Source organism: Chenopodium quinoa, unplaced genomic scaffold, assembly GCF_001683475.1.
Source record: "Chenopodium quinoa cultivar QQ74 unplaced genomic scaffold, ASM168347v1, whole genome shotgun sequence".
Taxonomy (NCBI): Eukaryota; Viridiplantae; Streptophyta; class Magnoliopsida; order Caryophyllales; family Amaranthaceae; genus Chenopodium; species Chenopodium quinoa.
Genome location: NW_018744118.1, coordinates 343790 through 363515, shown reverse-complemented (window position 1 = coordinate 363515; position 19726 = coordinate 343790). Strand labels below are relative to the sequence as shown.

Genomic DNA, 19726 nt, shown 5'->3' with positions numbered 1-19726 from the left:
CTTTTGTTTTTATTAACTTTTATAAGCACACACCTTTACTATCTTTATTATTTTGCTTTCGTTTCTTTTAGTCTTATTCTGAACTGCTATTCGTCATTCGCAAATTACTGGGTGACGTTCACATTTTTAATTGAAATGACATTTTTGTCTTTGTGGGTATTTTATCTATTTAAGGGTCCATCATGGGTAAATTTAGTTACCGACAACATTAAAAACATTACCAAGCCCACCACTTGTGTTAAAAAAATCCCGAGCATTAAAAAATCCCGGTTCCACCATTGTACGGTAATCCCGAGGAATTTAAAAATCCCGGGCCAGAAAAGGAAAGTGTACGGAGTGATGTTTTACGATGGACGACGACAACGTTCACACGCCGGAGGGTTCGACGGAAGAATCTGTAAGTATTTCGGAATATTTTTTTTTGTTTTGTAAATAGGACATCCGCTTGTTTTTTCCGGAAATCTGGGGGAGATCCGCCCAAAATTTCCGGATGTCCCCAATAACATCCGGAAATTTCAGGCAGATGTACACATCCGGATGAAATTTCCGGTTGTAATTAGGGACATCCGGAAATTTTGGGCGGATCTCCCCCAGATTTCCGGAAAAAACAAGCTGATGTCCTTTTTTTTTGTTTTTTTGTTTTTTTTTTTTACGTAATTGTAATTGTAATTGTTATTATTATTATTATTATTATATTTTTTGTATTTATTATTATTATTATTATTATTATTATTATTATTAGTTTTGTTAATTTTGTAAATTTCTGTTATGATTATGATTATTATTAATATTATTACTACTATTATTATTACTATTGTTGTTATTATTATTATTATATTAGTTATTATTTGTTAATGTTACGTAGTTATTGTTGTTATTATTATTAATATTATTATTGTTATTGTTATTATTATTATTATTATCATTAGTATTATTATTGTTATTATTATTATCATTAGTATTATTATTGTTATTGTTATTATTATTATTATTATTATTATTATTATTACTTTTAATACTATTAATATTATTATTGTTATTATTGTTATTTTTATTATTATGATTATTTGTATTATTATTGTTATTATTATTGTTAAATTTAAAATAGTAATCCTTGCGTGTTTTATTTGTTTGTATTGTTATTTTGATAGGATTCGGAGGTTGAAGACGACGGTGACGTTGTGAATTACAGTGCACATTTTGCGACAGACACGGTTTTTCTAACGTTTGACGATGCAGTTACATGGGCGAATGCTGTTGCAATAAATCTGGGATTTATTTTGGTGAAATCGTCTTTCAACAAACAGAGGGATGGTCGACCAGTTCGATATTTAAGATGTGACCGGGGACGCAGGAGTAAGCCGAGAGATATTGAGAACGCAATTCGAAAGGACACCAAAACTAAGGGCATTGGTTGTCCTTTCTACATCAAGATATGTTACGAGTTCGTCACCAATACTTGGTTTATCCGGGCGAAAGATGATATAACTGGGACCCACAACCATCCAATGATTGCGTATCCAGAGGGTCATCGTAAAATTAGTGGGTTGAGCCCGAATGCGAAGCAGGTTGTGCGTGACATGACGAAGTCTAAGGTTGCACCGTGTAACATCATGGCGACTATTGCGGAGCAATTTCCTGATGATCATCCAAACATCAGACACATCTACAACTGCCGGAATGACTTCAGAGAGGAGATGTCTGATGGGAGAGGAGTTGTTCAGCAATTTCTACATTTGGCGAGACAGAGTCAGTATGTTTACTGGGTCATGTCCGATGATGAAGGCGTTTTACAGCACGCCTTTATGGCGCATCCAGTCATGGTAGACATCCTACGGACGTACCCCTATGTGATCGGTATGGATTCCACTTACAAGACTAACCGATAAGGGATGCCGTTCTTTGAGATAGTTAGCTTGACACCAATAAATCAGAATTTTCTCGTCGCTTACGTGTTCAGGCGCAACGAGAGCACGACAAGCTATCGATGGGTTTTGCAGAGGTTGAGAGACGTGATTGGGTATAGTAAGGAGCCGTCGGTTTTCTTGACAGACCGTGAGCTTGGGCTATGTGCTGCATTGAGGGAAGTGTTTCCAGGAACCTCGCACTTACTTTGTCGATGGCACATTAACAAAGATGTGGAGGCTCGGGTCACTGCTATGTTCAAAAGCAAGAAAATTGGTGCGTCTTTCAAAAACGGAAAATGGAAACGTATCATGGACGCTGCAACCGAGGAAGATTATGAGGCCGCTGTAGAAAACATGAAAGATAAGTGGGCAAGTTTTCCAGCAGTGATACAATATGTAGAGAACACATGGCTTTGTCATAAAACGAAGTTTGTGACATTTTGGACAAACCAAGTTCTACAGTATGGCAACACCAGCACTTGCAGAGTTGAGAGCCAACATTCGGCCGTGAAGATGTGGTTTGATTCCTCGACAGGTTTGGTGTAAGATTATTGAACTTCATGTATGTACTTTATTTTAGGAATTTGAGTTACAAATCATAACGGTTTTTCTTTGTAATGTGCAGGTTCTTTAGATACCGTATGGGCTCAAGTTCATAGCCACATTGGTAATCAAATCATCGCAATCCGTAATGGTTTGGAGGCTTCTAGGTCGAAGATAGGTCAAAAGTACCGACAGTTGCCACTGTCACGTATAAACGGGAAGGTGTCTCAGCATTGTTTGAAGGTTCTCGATGAGGAGACAAGGAGGATGAGGGAGCTGAGTTATCAAGTGCACGAACGATGTCGATGTGCAATGCGTGTGACCCACGGGTTGCCCTGTGCATGCCAGATACATGATTCGCTAGCTGCTGGGACAGGATTGTACATAAGGCAAATTCACCTGTTTTGGAGGACCTTGGTTATTGGTTCTGGAGATGGTGGGACGGTGCCTGGCAATGACTCGACTGAGGATGCCGCACATTTTCGTTCTCTGATGGAGGAGGTGTTTGATAGTGATCCTGCTGTTCTTCGAAACGTGTCTCGCATCATTGAAGAGGAGCTGCATCCGGATCATTCCGATCTCAGAGAGCCTGCTGTAAACCACCGGGTTCGTGGTCGACCAAGAAACAATGATACAAGACGTGATCGTTCTTATTTTGAACATGTAAACCGCCAACACACTGAACGCGACGCACGACAAACAGGTACGATTGAGTGTTGTGTTTTTCACATAAATCAGCGTTCACTAAACTATTAACTGAAACCTACATTTGTGCAGGAGATGTAAACGACATTAGCCAAAGCCGTTATCGACACATGCTTCTAGGGCCGATGTTGCCTTACATCACAGGATGGAAGGATGTCATTGGCGATGGGAACTGTGGGTTTCGTTGTGTGGCCGAGTTCTTCTTCGGTGATCAAGGCCGATGGTATGACGCTCGAGAGACAATAGCGAATGAGGTCCTCGGTTATCGAGCCCTATATGAGAGGATTTATGGGCTTGGAAGACTTGAGATCAATGTGCAGCGTATTCGATGGGACGGTGGGGCGGTTGATTCCCGTCATTGGATGGTTGCAATACAAGATTTATTTCCTATTGCGACTTGGTTCAATGCAGCGGTTATTATTCTTGGTGTAGGCCAAACACCAACTTGCTACTACCCATGCCTCACGATATTGCCGTTGCGGGCAAGAAGGGGGGTCACAGCACCGGAGCGAGAGTTTGTCATCGCTACAGTTGGGGCCTCACATTTTATTTGTATTGAACTTGCACCTGATTCGCCACTTCCCCCGGTTGCAGGTTGGTGGACCGAGCACCACGACCCAAGTGTTGACGGTTGGGATCAGCGTTACGAAGCTAGAAGGAACATGTGGGATGCCTTAATTAGATAGTGAACATGTTGTTGTACTTTCATTTATGTTAAACAATTGTCGTTATGTAATTTGCAACGAATTGAACTTAATTAAACAAAATATTAACAAAACCACCAAAACAGTTGTTCAATACTTAAAGTACGTGACGAATAAATAGTACATAAACGAAATGCGTACAAGGGAAAAAAAAAAAAGGAAGTTCACAACCCCATCATCGCCCTCCAATCAGCTCGTAGCGCCTCAGCCATTGCTCTTGTATCACGCGATAGGCTCGGATACTCCTCCAGGGTCCTGTTGATGACCTCCATAGACCGACCCATCCACTTCAATTAAAAAACAACATATTAAATAAATCACAAGTTTTTTTTAAAAAAAACAACATATTGAAAACAACATATTAAAAAAATCGGATTTTAAAAACAACATATTATAAACAACATATTAAAATAGCATGTATTATACCAAAAAATACAACTACTTACGTAATCCGTGTTAGTTCTCCCTGGCAGTGTGCGACTCTCATGTGATGACGCAACTGGAGAAACAAGTGGATGAGAAAATCGGTACAACCACTGCATGTAACCAGGACCGACTGTAGGAGCACCACCACCAAGTCTGCTGAGGGCACCTACCACGACACTAAAAGACATACCAGGGACAAACCGAGTCCACATCACAGATGTCATCTCCGGCGGAAAGTCAACCCGATACATCTTCAAGTTCGTCGGTCTCTTAGCCTTCTCAGGCCTGATAATGGCTGGTGGAATGCCCTGGACGTATCCAAGTTGCCGAACCACTCGATCAGGCATGTATGGCTCAATGATGCTACGATACTGGATGCAGCCAATGAAAAGAGTAGCAGGCACGCGTCGTGCTGGATCAGTCAAATGATCCAACCTAGCCCGAAAAGCGAGAAGGCGCTCCATGCTCTTGTTAGGGCACCCCGATCCAACATCCTAGGCGGACGCACGAGGAATAGCAAGCTCTCTGGTCAAGGTCCATTGCTGAGGCCGGAAACACGGAATGTACTCGTAGATGCACGCCTGCAGAAGCGTAAGGCAGCCAGCGATAGAATCAGCATCTCTTCGTGATGCTGTACCCAATTGCCGGTACATGTATGCTAGCATAGCAGAACCCCAGGAGTACTCACTAATCTGAACATCCTCAACAAACAGCTTGTTGAGGAAGGAAGGATGAGTACGGTTTCCACTCTTGTCCAAAAACAAATAACCGCCGAGTACTTACCACAGGTACGCCCTGTAATGGAAACTGAAGGGCCTCTGCGCCTCCAAGGTCGACTCCACTATCCTCTCAGTTAGGACCCCACTACCCTGCCATACGGTTTTGGTACCGCACTTCTCATTCAGCTCTTCCTCAGTCATATCCAAGGTAACCGAGCACGCGTCCCGTAAAACATCCGTGCTAGGAGTAGTGGAAACCATGGAACCGTCGACACGAAGCCCTAGAATATGATACACATCATGCAGCATGATCGTGATCTCCCCAAAAGGCATGTGAAACGTGTTCGTGTCTGGCTGCCATCTCTCAACAAAAGCAGAAATTAAGGGCCAGTCAAATCGCCGAAACATGATCCCGGGTAAATGAGATAGACTAGTGCCATCAATTGGTTCCAGGTGCTCCGGCGGAAGACGAGCGCGCCAGTTACCCAATTCAGAACACAACTGTGTCCTGCTCAAACACCACAGCACGTTTCGCTCCTGCCCACCCCATATGTAGGCAGACACGTGACCCCCAAAACTCGGAACAACGGTACCATCCTCAGGCCCACCTGGCATCGGCTCCTGCACCACCCATGACTCTGAAGAGCTGGTAGAAGCTTGACCTGGTTCACTACTGCTAACATATCTCCCATGGTCACCCCTATACACAGTACGGTAATCCTGAGGGTCGTACTGTGCATCTCTAGCAAATTGACTTCCTCGATCTTCATCCTCATCCTCATCTGATGAAGGCACTCCAGTAGACGAATACATGGGGGCGCTCCCCTGTGACTGGTGCTCCCCCGACCAAGCACCAGCAATCCCATACTGCTGCTCATGCTGAAACGGTGCATGTGAAGGTCCTGCACCACGTAACTCCCTCCTAACAGACGCATTCAAACGTCTTGATCTTGCATGACGAGGACCAGAACCCTCAATCTGCATTAAAAAAATAAGTACAGAATCATATTTCAATAATAATTCATAGTAAAAAAATCAAATCAAAACTATAATAAATCAAATCAAATAAACAATAATAACAACATTACAAATAATAACAATAATATTATTCTTACAATACTAATACACTACTAACAATAACAACACACTAACACACTACAAATAATTTTTTCAACACAATAACAGACCAAATCAAAACTATAATTAACCACAAAACTGCCAAAATTTAAACGCAACAACGACAACCCAATAAGAAAAACAATTACAATAACAATAACAACAATTTAAGTAAACAACCATAATACATAACAACAACAGCAGCAAAAACCAATACAAACCAAACCAAATTTACATAACAATAACAATACATAGCAACAACAAACTTACTTTAATGCTAAACTATATTATTGTAAAACTATAATTATTGTAAAACTAAATCAACAAAAATTACATATCAATAACTATTGCAAAACTAAATCAAGAAAAAAAATATTTTAATGCCACAAATGAAGGACACAAATTACTTCAAAAAAAAAAAAATGAAGGACACAAATATTTTCAAATTAAAACATGCACCAAATCAACAAAATCGAGGACAAAAAAAAAATAAGAAAAACATAAATTAAAAAACAAAGGAAAAACAGAAAACAAAAAAAAGGTGGAAAAACAGAAAAACACAAAAACCAAAAAAAAAAGGGTAAAACAGAAAAAATAAAAAAAAGGGGAATAACAGAAAAATAAAAAAAATAAAAATTCTGGACAAGGGGACTTTCGCCCAGAAATTCCGGAAGTCCAGGGGAACTTCCGGAAATTTCATGCGGAAACTCCACTTCCGCCTGATATTTCCGGAAGTTCCCCTGAACTTCCGGAATTTCTGGGCGGAAGTCCCCTTGTCCAGAATTATTTTTTTTTCAAAATTCAAAAATTTAAAACAAAAAAAAAACTCACCGGCTCGCCGCCGCTAACGCCGCCACCACGACCACCAAACATCAGCCTAATTCTCCGTCGGTCTGCCATTGTCAGATTCAACGTTTGATTGTAAGATTTGCTTGTGTTTGAGTAGCCTTCAACTATTTTGGTTTTTTTTAAAAAAAAAAATTTCTGATATTTTTTTTTTCAAAATTTCAGAATTTTTGGAAGGTTTTAGAGAGAGAAAGTGTCAAAGAGTGATTTTGTGAGATGGGAAATGTCTCGTAAAGCCCTTACTTACTTTATCGAGTATTTATATACGGAGGGCAATTTAGGAAATTCATGTAAAAAATGTGAACGTCACCTAGTAAAATGCGAACGACGTTTAACAACACGTAACTTCAAACAATTATATCCTTTTTGTTTCAAAAAAAATGTTCAACTGATTCAAGTTGGAGATGAAAGTAGAATCCAAGAGCTTTCCAACGATAAATCATAAGTCCAATTTGAACAAGAAATGAAGAAGTTATGCCCATTTGAAGTTTGTCTGAACCTCTTTAAGGTTCGCCCGAACTTCCTTAAATCAGCTTGTTTGGAGAATTTAAGCTTCATGGAATCATGGTGGTTTTCCTGCACTTTTGGTATGTTCCCCCAAACTTTCAAGACATTCCGGGTTACTTTCTTTGCATTCTTGCTTGTTTGGACAACTTTATCTTATTTTAAGCTTAAATTGATAGGTTTTATTTCTCTCCATATAAAAGGAGAAGAGAATCCCTTGTAATGGATATAATTCTTGCCTCTTTTGAACTTTGAATGAGAATTTTTTTTCCTCTCTCCTTAATCTTGGTGATTATTTGCAAATTTATGTAATGAAAAACGTTGTAAATTGGCCATTGATATGCCGTCGTCGAGCCTACCAAAATATAAATCATATCTTGGTCTCACTAACTAATAGCAAGGGTAAGAAAGGGTCGAACCCAAGAGAGGCGTTGAATCAACCACCGAGATACTACCGTTTAAATAAGCTAAATGAAGTCGAAATTGGTTTGGTCTTGTGTAACTTCTACTAGTTCAATTCAATTAAAACTAAGAGAAGATTAGCAATATTAGAGGAATCTAAAGCTCGGGTTATACCACTCAACTTCATCACAAATCACAATTAGCATGCAACAATCAAGGTAAATTAAGGGGATAAATTAGGGGAAGTCATCTAAGGCACCTAATTACTCTCTCAAGCTAGAGGAATTATTTGAATCATGAATACAACCTACTCTCGTTGTTACAAATGTTGGGTTTCTAGAGTCCGGCTCTACGCGGAAGAAGAAACCCACCCAATACCCGCACATTAATTAAAGCGACTAAGCATGCAATCACAAATTAAACATCAATTAAGAGAGAGAAAGAAAATACATTCTTACCCTTGGCGCGTGCTTCGCTCGAATCCCGAGCTCTTACTTCAAATCTCGAACCCCGCAAATGCGAAGGTCTACGACGGCTCGTACCCACGAACCCGACCCAAACGGTCCAAGTCCTGAAGGTTAGTCGGGACCCGACCAATAAAAACTAGAGTTTTACGAACTTAAGGTTTTCTCACTTTTCTAAGGAGATGCCTTTTTAGTTCCACTCAAGTGTTCTTCCTAAATCCCAAAACCTTGGTATTTATAGAGAAATGAACCTTGAATTCCTATTCTCAATCAATGTGGTAGATTTGCAATTTTCCCATTTTATTTTAATTAAAACAAAAATAAAATTGCAATTCAATCAATAAGTTACAAGTGGAACAAGGAGGATGAAAGATTAGGTGAGTACCATTTCCAAGGGGGGGACCATAGCCTTGCTCCCCAAGGCAAAGCTCACACCCTTGGTCCCCACAAGCAAACCGGCTCTCCCCATCTAAGTGGCTGGCTGGCAGCCTGCTTTGGCTGCCAAGGCTGCCAGCTGGCGCCTAGCACCAAGGCTGGGCAGCCTGGCCAGCCAGCTAGCACACACGCACACAGCCCGCATGCATGCACAGCCAGCCAGCACGCACTGCTTCGCTGCTGCTTGGTGCGTGGTGTTGGCCGCTGCTATGCGAGGCACACGAATACAGCCAGCATGCATGCGCACCCAACAAGCACAAGGCCATCCAACACGCAATGCCTCGCTGCTGCTTGGTGCGTGGTGCTGTGCCATGTTGCTGCTTCCAGCGCCTAGCATGCTAGCAAGGCCTAGCCTTGCAATGGCTGGGCGCATGGCATGCTAGCACACACGCAAGGCTGCGATGCTTGGGGTGGCTAGCTAGCATGCATGGGCCTAGCACGCCTAGCATGCTAGGCTTTCGATTAGCATTGCAATGCACATGCTAGCTCGAGATAACTTAGCCCTCGCATGGCTAGGCCAATGCGAGGCTACAGCCTAACTAGAACTTGTAACTTGATTGATTTCACGTCTCGTTGAATTATAAATTTGACTCGATTTGCGACGCTCGGTCCCGACGCTGTAAGCTCAATATCCGACGTCTTTGTTCGTAAAACTCTAACGACTCATCAAGTCCTTCGGATTGATTCATCGTCTCGGATCGGTTGTTCGATTGGGTTCGACCCGAAGGGTTCAGTCAAGATTAAGCTGTAACATTAATTGTACATTAATATTACTGATCGGACGTGGCCTCCACCTAGGCATTCCGATCACTTAACCTTATTGAAGAATCAACTTTCTAATAATTCTAAACCCTCTATCGGAGTAATACACTTGTTGGAAGGACACCATTCCTTTCAATCTCCCACTTGTCCTTCCGGACAAGTGTGCAATTAGTGTATAGCCCTTTTCTTATGTCACTTAATGTCTCTTCATGAACTATAAGGTAAGATTTTTCGTCATCCTTATTACGTCCAGAAGTATTTCTCGATTCTCGAGTTTGACTGTCAATAAACAGATGATTTCTAAAATCCATCTGAGCACGACCATGCATTTTCACGTCCCCTATTGTTAATAGGGGGACATTCCCAGTCTTATACTGTAAGCTTCTCTTACTAAGAGGACCTAGTCGCCTGAGTGTTGCCGTTATAATCCCCATTTACGTAAGACGTTTGACAACATCAAAACGACTATTACTCAAACAAGAGAACTTGCAATACTCATGGTCGAGGATAAAGGTTCAGATAGCTATAATGAGAAATATACTTATGACGATTTGATATCTCTTAAAGTATTCTCATAGGTATATCCGGTATAGTTCCAAACTAGCACCTATGCAAATGATTTATGACTATCATGTCCTTGTAGCACAAGAAACGGTGCTATAAATCATACTACACACTAATCTCAAGTGGTCATTAATCGTCCATCGTTTAAATGACCTCGATTAGGGATAATTTTCGATAAAAATATTGAATGTTCACTTAACAGGTGTTTCTTTATCCAAGACATGGTCTTGATACCCTGTTTTGAATATTCTCAAAAATCGAATGGACTCATTATTTAATTCTAAACCACAATTAAATAAATATGGAGTAATCATAAATTTGCAGAAAATTTAATTACTCCAAAATTGAATGTTTCAACATAGTGTTTTACATTAAGACATCGAGTTTAATTAAAACATCTACACTGGGAAATCAAAGCCAATCTCCAATGTGCTTGATTCCCATTACCTCAACGTGCTTGTTGTGCTTCACTTGAGACAAAGGTTTAGTCTGAGGATCGGCTACATTGTCGTCCGTTCCAATCTTACAAATTCTGATTTCAACCTCGGATTTCCATTCCCTTATCATGTGAAATCGCCGCTTGACATGTTTGACCTTCTGGTGTTCCCTTGGCTCCCTGGCTTGAGAAATAGCTCCATTGTTGTCATAATAGAGGTCTATTAGACCCTTAATTGAGGGTACAACACCAACTTCACCAATGAACTTACGAATCCAAACTGCCTCCTTAACTGCTTCCGAAGCTGCCAAGTATTCGACTTCAGTTGTAGAATATGCAGTGGTGCTCTACTTAGCACTCTTCCAACTAAACGCTCCTCCATTAAGGCAGAATATGTACCTCAACTGCGACTTGGAGTCGTCTCTGTCAGTCTGGAAGCTCACGTCAGTATAACCTTCAACAACCAACTCATTACAGCCACCATAGACCAGGAATTTATCCTTGTTCCTTTTCAGGTACTTTAGGATATTCTTGGCCGCAGTCCAATGCGCCTCTCCTGGGTCTGATTGGTATCGACTCGTAGCACTCAAGGCATACGATACATCCGGCCTAGTACATATCATGACATACATGATCGATCCAATAAGCGAAGCATATGGAATATGACTCATTCTCTCTCGCTCATCAGGTGTCTGTGGACACTGTTTCTTACTGAGAGTTATGCCATGGGACATAGGCCGGTGCCCTCTCTAAGCTCCTTCCATGTTGAATCGTGCTAGTACCTTATCTATATAAGCACTTTGGCTCAATCCAATCATCCTCTTATATCTATCCCTATAGATCTTGATGCCCAATATGTACTGTGCCTCTCCCAAGTCCTTCATTGAAAAACACTTTCCCAACCAGCCCTTTACGGACTCTAACAATTTAGTGTTGTTTCCAATGAGTAATATGTCATCGACATATAAGAATAGGAATGCGATGTCACTCCCACTGACCTTCTTGTAGACACAAGAATCATCTGGATTCTTGATAAAACCAAAATTACTAATGGCTTCATCGAATCGCAGATTCCAACTTCTACTTGCCTGCTTTAGTCCATAATTGGACTTCTTAAGCTTGCATACCTTCCCGACATTGCTTGGATGAACAAAAGCTTCCAGCTGTGTCATATACACAGTTTCTTCCAAAATCCCATTAAGGAAGGCGGTTTTGACATCCATTTGCCATATTTCATAATCGTAATATGCAGCAATCGCTACAATGATCCGGACGGACTTAAGCATTACAACTGGTGAAAAGGTTTCATCATAATCAACTTCGTGAATTTGCCTGTAACCTTTTGCCACTAGTCTAGCTTTGTAATAGATACATTTCCATCTTTTTCTGTTTTCAATTTGAAAATCCATTTGCAACCGATAGGTGTGTAACCTTCGGGCAAATTAACCAAGTCCTAGGCTTAATTTTAAGACATGGAGTCCATCTCGGATTTCATGGCCTCTTGCCATTTAGCAGAGTCGGGGCTCGTCATAGCTTGTTTGTATGTTGCTGGCTCATCTCCATCCATAACTAGGATGTCTTGATCTTTGGTTAAGACAATACCAAGGTATCTGTCTGGTTAAGATCTTGGCCGTTGCGACCTACGCAAGGTAATAGGTTGAGCATTTGCATTGTCGGTTTGACTCTAACCAATGTCAACAACTGCTTCTAAAGCACTTTAATTGTCAGTTTTGTCATGTTGACTTTGTTGCTCTACCTCTCGAACTTCGTCGAGTTCGATTTTCCTCCCACTTGTCATTTTAGAAAGGTGTTCCTTCTCCAAAAAGACACCATCACGAGCAACAAGCGCTTTGTTCTCGTATTTTTTGTAGAATCTAAGTAATACCCCTTGATTTCTTTTGGGTAGCCCACAAAGAAATACTTGTCTGATTTTGGGTGAAGTTTGTCAGAAATTAATCTCTTGACATATGCTTCGCAACCCCAAATCTTAAGAAATGACAACCTCGGAGGTTTCTTCGTCCATAATTCGTATGGAGTCTTTTCGACAGCTTTTGACGGAGCACGGTTCAGTGTTAGTGCCGCAGTTAGAAGTGCGTGTCCCCAGAAAGAGATAGGAAGTTCACTAAGACCCATCATTGATCGAACCATGTCTAACAAGGTTCGATTCCTCCATTCGGATACTCCGTTCCATTGTGGAGTTCCGGGAGGTGTCAACTCTGAAAGAATACCATTTTCTTTCAAGTGATCATCGAATTCATGGCTAAAATACTCGTCACCTCAATCCGATCGAAGTGCTTTTATTTTCTTGCCAAGTTGATTTTCCACTTCAATATGAAATTCTTTGAATTTCTCAACAGATTCAGATTTATTCGACATAAGGTAGACATCCGTGCAGGCCTTGGAAGAAGGTTCTGACTTGCTGGAGCACTCCTGCACGGTCGTGCAGACATCTGCACGGACGTGCTGGGTAACTTGCACAAACGTGCATAAATCTGCACGAACGTGCATGCTCAGGCAGAAGGTCTTGACTTGTTGGAGCACTCCTGCACGGACGTGCTAGGTCTGGCACGGGCGTGCAGGTTCTTCTAAGCCCTTTTCTTCACATTTTCTTTGGTTTTACTCCATTCCTTGGCTTCTTTCCATCATCTTCTTGCTTCTAGCCTCGGTTTAATATCCATAGGCTTCATTTGGTCGTCTTTGGACCTAAAATCTTAACAAAAACACTAATGACCCGTGAAGCATAGGATACACAAAAATTGCATAATAATAGAGTAAAAGTGAACCAAAACACAAATTTATCAAGTAAACTAGGTTAAAACACCCTAAAATCATAACAAATAGCAAGTTATCAAATCCCCCCAAGCTAAGCTTTTGCTCGTCCTTGAGCAAAACAAACATGTTAAACAAAAGAAGGAAAACAACTTGCTAACATCAAATCAAGGAGAGGCAACAAGGAGGTAGCACAAATACACAAATCCGCATGGTGACAACCACAATCACTTTTAGCGCAAGTGAGAAGCAATTTAAACCTCTAAGTCGCCCTAGAGGACAAGTTTTTATCTCGTGAGGGTTTCCATTGAGCTTAACCCACAACTCACACAAACCGCAACACAACTATCAAACTACACAAATTCTAATGTTTTAATCACCCAAGTCAACTCATCGGGATATAAATCACAAGCAAGACAAGTGAGCGATTTTCAAGAATTACCAATCATACAAATGTACACATGAGTTGGGGGTAAAGAGAACTAAGCAAGGTTGCACTAGGATACTTCTTTAGACCTTTTACTAGTTCATTAGAGCACATCTAGATATTCCAAAGTTGTAACAAGCCCTCTTTTGGTTATAAAATCTCAAAATGCTAGCCCACCTCCCAAAATGCATACCCAAAGCCCCTTAACTACACTCTAACTCGAGAATTTCATAAGAAACAACATAGTAGACAATGCGTGGGAGGCATCCACAAGTTGACCTCTAAAGAAGAGAAAATCAAAATTTTAGGGAAGTTTTTGTCCTCCCTTCTTTTCTATGTTTTTTTTTCTTCTTTTTTATTTCTTTTTTTTCAACATTCATTGCCCTCGCCTTTTTTAACTGTGAGCTGGTCTTTCTTTATTCGAAATGTGTGGCTTATTATGCCACTTATTGCACATGATACAAATAGAGATAATTCCCTAATAGAGTTTCATTTCGGGGAGGAGAGGAGGCACATTAAGGGCACAAGGGACCACAATTCGATTCAAACATATCCTACTTTGGGCAAATTTGACAATATCCTATGCTAGACGTGCAATTGAGCATTCATTGGCTTTCATTTCATATACACTAATGCAATCAAGATTAATAGACCTCTAAATGACCCCAACTCTTGCACACACCCTTCTAAAAGAACTTTTACTCATCACTCAAAAGTCAAACAAGCAAGTCATATAAGCATCATCGTTTGAGTCTCATCCTTGGGAAATTTTTTCATTTTTCATTATTTTTTTATTTTATTTTTTTTAATTTTTTTTTATAAACAGTAAGAATATTTACAGCATTTAGCTAAGCTAAGCATAAAAATAAAAATAACTATACATCTAAATAAGGAGATAAGAGAGGTATTCACAAGATAAGAGATTTGGATTTAGGGTATTAGATTTTAAAGGGAGCAAATTTGGATTCAAGGGATTTGGATGTTTAGGGAAAGGGAACAATCAACATACAAATTCAACATGCAAACACGAGAACACAACATGAACCAATGACACATGAGAAAACACTCCCCCCCAAGTTATCATAAACATTATCCCCAATGTTAATGTTGTTGCAAGCACAAAGAGAAGGGGAGGAAGAAACTATTTCATTGGTTAGGGCCCCCTTGGGAGCTTGAGCCACCGGGGTAGAGATGTCGGTATACATTGCAGAAATCGCCCAATTCCGATTTGAGACCCTCGAAATTTGACCTCATATTGTCGTATGAGGTCCTTATGTCCTCGTTTGACTTCCTCATGGTCTCAAATTCGGTGGTCATGCGGCCGAAGTTCGCATTCATATTGGCGATTTTCTGCTCAAATGCGATGTATGGGTTGTTTTCACCCATCCCTTGACCTTGGTACCCCTCTTGGTACCCTTGTTGGAACTCGTGTTGTTGATCAAATTATTGTTGCCGAAATTGTTGATGTTGTTCTTCTTGCTCTTGCTCTTGCTCTTCTCCCTCTTCACCGGGAGCCCAAGGAAAGTCCCTCTCAAAAATCCAGTTACTTTGGTCATAGATGGCGGTGGCCTCCGGGTCAGGGAGATTGACATAGGGCCGCTTACTCACCAACCACAAGTAGGGGTGGTTCCCCTCTACATCCATGAGCTACTTCATGGCCCTCAATGACTACATGTCCAATTGTGTCGGCCTAGAACAATCTCTTCATCTAAAAAATCAAGGTTAAGAACAACAACAATAATAGTAGTCATGCTACCTATGGTGATGTTTCCGGATTTCATGGCAACATCCTCAAGGTGGTCTACAAGCCAAGCCCCAACATCTAAGCTAGTGCTCCCTTCACTCAAGTGCCAAAGGAAGTAGAGATCCCTTGTGGACACCACCCCCAAGATATCCTCCCTAGCAAACGTCATGTTTTCTATAGTGTGTTGAGAGAGTCTAAATGCGGGGTGGATAATGGCGGTGGCCTTATTGGATTTAGGGTTGTACTCAAAAGTCCCCGAGATTCTTCTCCAAAAATCTCCCGTAATATAACCACGGGGGTGTCTATCCTTAGGTCCGATAGTCCCGGTGATGGGCCACCCAAAAGCTTGGTTTACTCTTGCTATAGTCATTTTATGTTAGGCGTTCATGAGTTGGAAAGTTATGTAGCGGGGGGTCCTTGTGGTGTCCCGATGCACATAGAGGGTAGAGAGGAATTCAAGGGTTAGTCTCCTATTGGTTTGGGCATGCAATTGTAACCAAGAACCTAGGTCGGCACCCTCAAACAACATCCTAACATTGTCTCCTACCCCAAAGGCATCAACTACCTCGTCATTGTAAAACTTAGTGGGCTTAATTTGCCTCCTACTATTCCTAAGGAAGTTGACCAAAAAGGCCGGGTCATTGAAGATTGTTCCCATTGTATCCACTTGTGGTGGAGCAATGGGAGGAGGAGGCGATGGGTTCCTAAGTCTAGCGGAGGAGGTGTTTCTTGGGCGGTTTCTTCTTGACATGGTTGGGTCTTGTGCAAAGCAATTAAACACGCCACAACAATTCAAATCACCACACCAAACACAAAAAAGCTTTAGGTCCACCTAGATAACATTTCAAAGCTCAAACAACACCAACAAACACCACACGAATCACGTTGGGGCTCTAAGTCCACCACCTAGGATCAAATTCAAGCAAATCACAAAAACAACCAAGATTTGCTTCACTATTTCAAGTCACAACAATTCAACACCAAGCTTTGCAAAACTCATGCATTCGTGTCAACAATTCATCCCAACAACGCATCTAAGCTAGCATGCTCTTCATTCACAAAATCAATTCCTCCAAATCCTACTCACTTACAAACATCCAATTCTCACAAAATTCATGAAACACTATGAAATTCAACAATGCTTAACATTTATCAACAATCATTCACACACTACCAATTCAAACAACTTTTCAAGCAAAATTAAACACAAATTATCAAGAGTTTAAGTATGGAAGTAGTGAATAGAAGGAACAATTATACCAAGTCTAATGTGGGTGTAAAACCCGCAAATGAACCTTTCTAACCTTCCTTATGCTTGCTTGAGTCTTCTCCTTCAACCAATTGCTTTGATTATCAACCCACAAGAAAACCCCCAATTTGATTTTTTGGTTAGGGTTTGGGAAATTTGGGTGATTTTTGGGTTTAAAGATGGAGAATGGAGTAGTAGCTTGTGAATTTGTTGAAAAGTAGTGAAGATTTTGATGAAAAATGTTGAATTTAAGTGAGGAATTGAGTCTTTGAGGGATTTGAGTGGAGGAGAAGAAGGAGTTTAGAGAGCGAGAGGATAAAGAATCGTGAGTGAGAGTGCTTGAGTAAGAGAATTTTTTATTTTTTATTTTTTTTATGTTGTTATGTCGTGCTGACTGCTGTTTAAATTGAGGCTGCACGGACGTGCAAGGGTTGGCACAGACGTGCAGCTTCAGGCAGAATAGTAGTTTGGTTCTATCCTCGCGTGCACGGACGTGCTGATTTTTGCACGGACGTGCTAAATCTCAAATTTCGTTCCTTGAACTTCTGGCTGCTTCTACTCTCATCTGCATGGACGTGCGATGTTCTGCACGGACGTGCAGACCTGATGATGAACGGTTCTAAGTTTTTTTTTTATTTTTTTTTTATTTTTTTTTGTATTACTCCACTTTTCAACAAATACCTACAAAAGATATTTTAAAAAAGAGGTTAGTAATAGTAAAAATAAAACAATTGAAATAATAGATTATGAGAGAGAGTGAGGAACTCGGTTTGCCTCCCGGAAGCGCTTCTTTAACGTCACTAGCTTGACGACATTGCGGGATCAACGTTAGTGAGGAACATCAAACTTATCAAGGTGAACAACCTTGGCCTCTTCATTCACAAAACCGTCAAAGTATGCCTTTAGCCTTTGGCCATTCACTTTGAACGGTTCACCCTTGTCAATGGAGATTTCAATTGCACCATATGGGAACACCTTCTTGACGGTAAAAGGTCCACTCCATCTTGATTTTAACTTACCCAGAAATAACTTCAACCGGGAATTGAATAGTAAGACCTTGTCACCTTCCTTGAACTCCCTTGTGTTGATATGCTTGTCATGCCAAGCCTTGGTCTTTTCCTTGTAGATCCGTACACTCTCATATGCATCCAATCTTAGCTCTTCCAAAGCATGGAGGTCAAGCAACCTCTTTTCACCGGCACTTTGAAGGTCAAAGTTCAACGTTTTAATAGCCCAATGAGCACGATACTCAAGTTCTACCGGCAAATGGCATGATTTCCCATATACAAGCTTGTAAGGTGTGGTGCCAATTGGAGTCTTGAATGCGGTGTGGTAGGCCCATAGAGCATCATCTAGTTTCGTAGACCAATCTTTTCTAGACCTATCCACCGTCTTTTCTAAGATCATCTTTATCTCCCGGTTTGAAATCTCGGCTTGACCACTTGTTTGTCGGTGGTAAGCCAATGACACCTTGTGCCTCACACCGTACTTCTCAAGGAGAGCTTGGAAGGACCGCTTTGCAAAATGCAAACCTCCATCACTAATGACGACACATGGCACCCCGAACCTTGGGAAAATTATCTTTTTGATGAGCTTGACCACCACCTTAGCATCGTTAGTAGGAGATGCAACCGCTTCTACCCACTTTGACATGTAATCGACGACCATAAGAATGGATTTATCCCAAAAGAGGTCGGGAAAGGCCCCATAAAACCTATGTCCCATACATCAACAATATCAAACTCAAGAATGTTGTTCAAGGGCATTTCACTTCTTCTTGAAATATTACCGGTTCTTTGACACTGGTCACAAGCTTTCACTACACCCCACACATCCTTGAACATTATAGGCCAATAGAAACCTCATTGTAAGGTTTTTACCAAAGTTTTGTTAGCACTCATATGCCCTCCGCAATGTGAGGAGTGATACATTGTGATAACACCTTCAATCTCATCATCCGGGACACACCTTCTAACAAGGCCATCAACATCTTGTTTAAAGAGAAAGGGGTCGTCCCAAAAGTATTGGCGAACGTCATGAATAAACTTCCTTTTTTGTTGATAGGTGAGGTCAGGAGGAAGAATAGAGCAAGACAAATAGTTTGCAATGTCCGCAAACCATGGTGCCGGTGCTTGAAGGATAGCAAATAGTTGATCATTCGGAAATGAATCATCAATTGGCAAGTTATCAAGATCACCTACGAAGATAGGCAACCGTGAAAGATGATCAGCCACAACATTTTCGACACCCTTTTTGTCTCTAATCTCAATATCGTAATCTTGCAAGAGCAAGACCCACTGTATCAATCTTGGCTTTGGTTCCTTCTTGGAAAAGAGGTACTTCAAGGCCGAATGGTCGGTGAAGACTATGACCTTAGAGCCCAACAATTAGAACCTAAACTTCTCAATTGCATGAACAATGGCTAGAAACTCCTTTTCCGTGGTTGTGTAATTTCTTTGTGCCTCATCCGATGTTTTTATAATATAATAGATAGCATGGAGCTTCTTGTCCTTCCTTTGTCCAAGAACGGACCCAACGGCAAAATCCAAAGCATCACACATGAACTTAAAAAGAAGCTCCCAATTAGGGGGTTGAATGATAGGGGCCGAAATCAAGGCCTCCTTCAACCTATCAAATGCTAGCAAACAATCATTAGTAAACACAAAAGGGGCATCCTTACCAACAATTGAGTGAGCAGCTTTGCGATTTTTGAAAAATCCTGTATGAACCGGCGGTAAAAACCCGTATGTCCAAGAAAGCTCTGAAAGGAATGGTGTCCTTCCAACAAGTGTATTATTCTGATAGAGGGTTCATAATTATTACAGAGCTAATTCTTCAGTAAGGTCAAGTGATCGGAATGCCTAGGTGGAGGTCGCTTCCAATCAGTAATATTAAGGTATACTTAATATTACAGCTTAATCTTAACTGAACCCTTCGGGTCAAACCTAATCGAACAACCGATCCGAGACGACGAATTAATCCGAAGGATTTAATGAGTCGTCGG

The 19726-nt window shown here is 40.9% G+C and overlaps 2 protein-coding genes across 2 annotated transcripts; both read left to right on the top strand.

Moving 5' to 3' along the window:
* Positions 1-349: 349 nt before the first annotated feature.
* LOC110692602 lies at positions 350-1889 on the top strand. The gene is made up of 2 exons (XM_021869632.1): positions 350-397; positions 1152-1889. The coding sequence occupies exons 1-2, from the start codon at positions 350-352 to the stop codon at positions 1887-1889; spliced, it is 786 nt and encodes a 261-aa protein (XP_021725324.1).
* A 3-nt stretch (positions 1890-1892) lies between these two features.
* LOC110692601 lies at positions 1893-3841 on the top strand. The gene is made up of 3 exons (XM_021869631.1): positions 1893-2442; positions 2533-3153; positions 3228-3841. Exons 1-3 carry the CDS (start codon positions 1893-1895, stop codon positions 3839-3841), a joined length of 1785 nt encoding a protein of 594 aa, XP_021725323.1.
* Positions 3842-19726: the final 15885 nt, after the last annotated feature.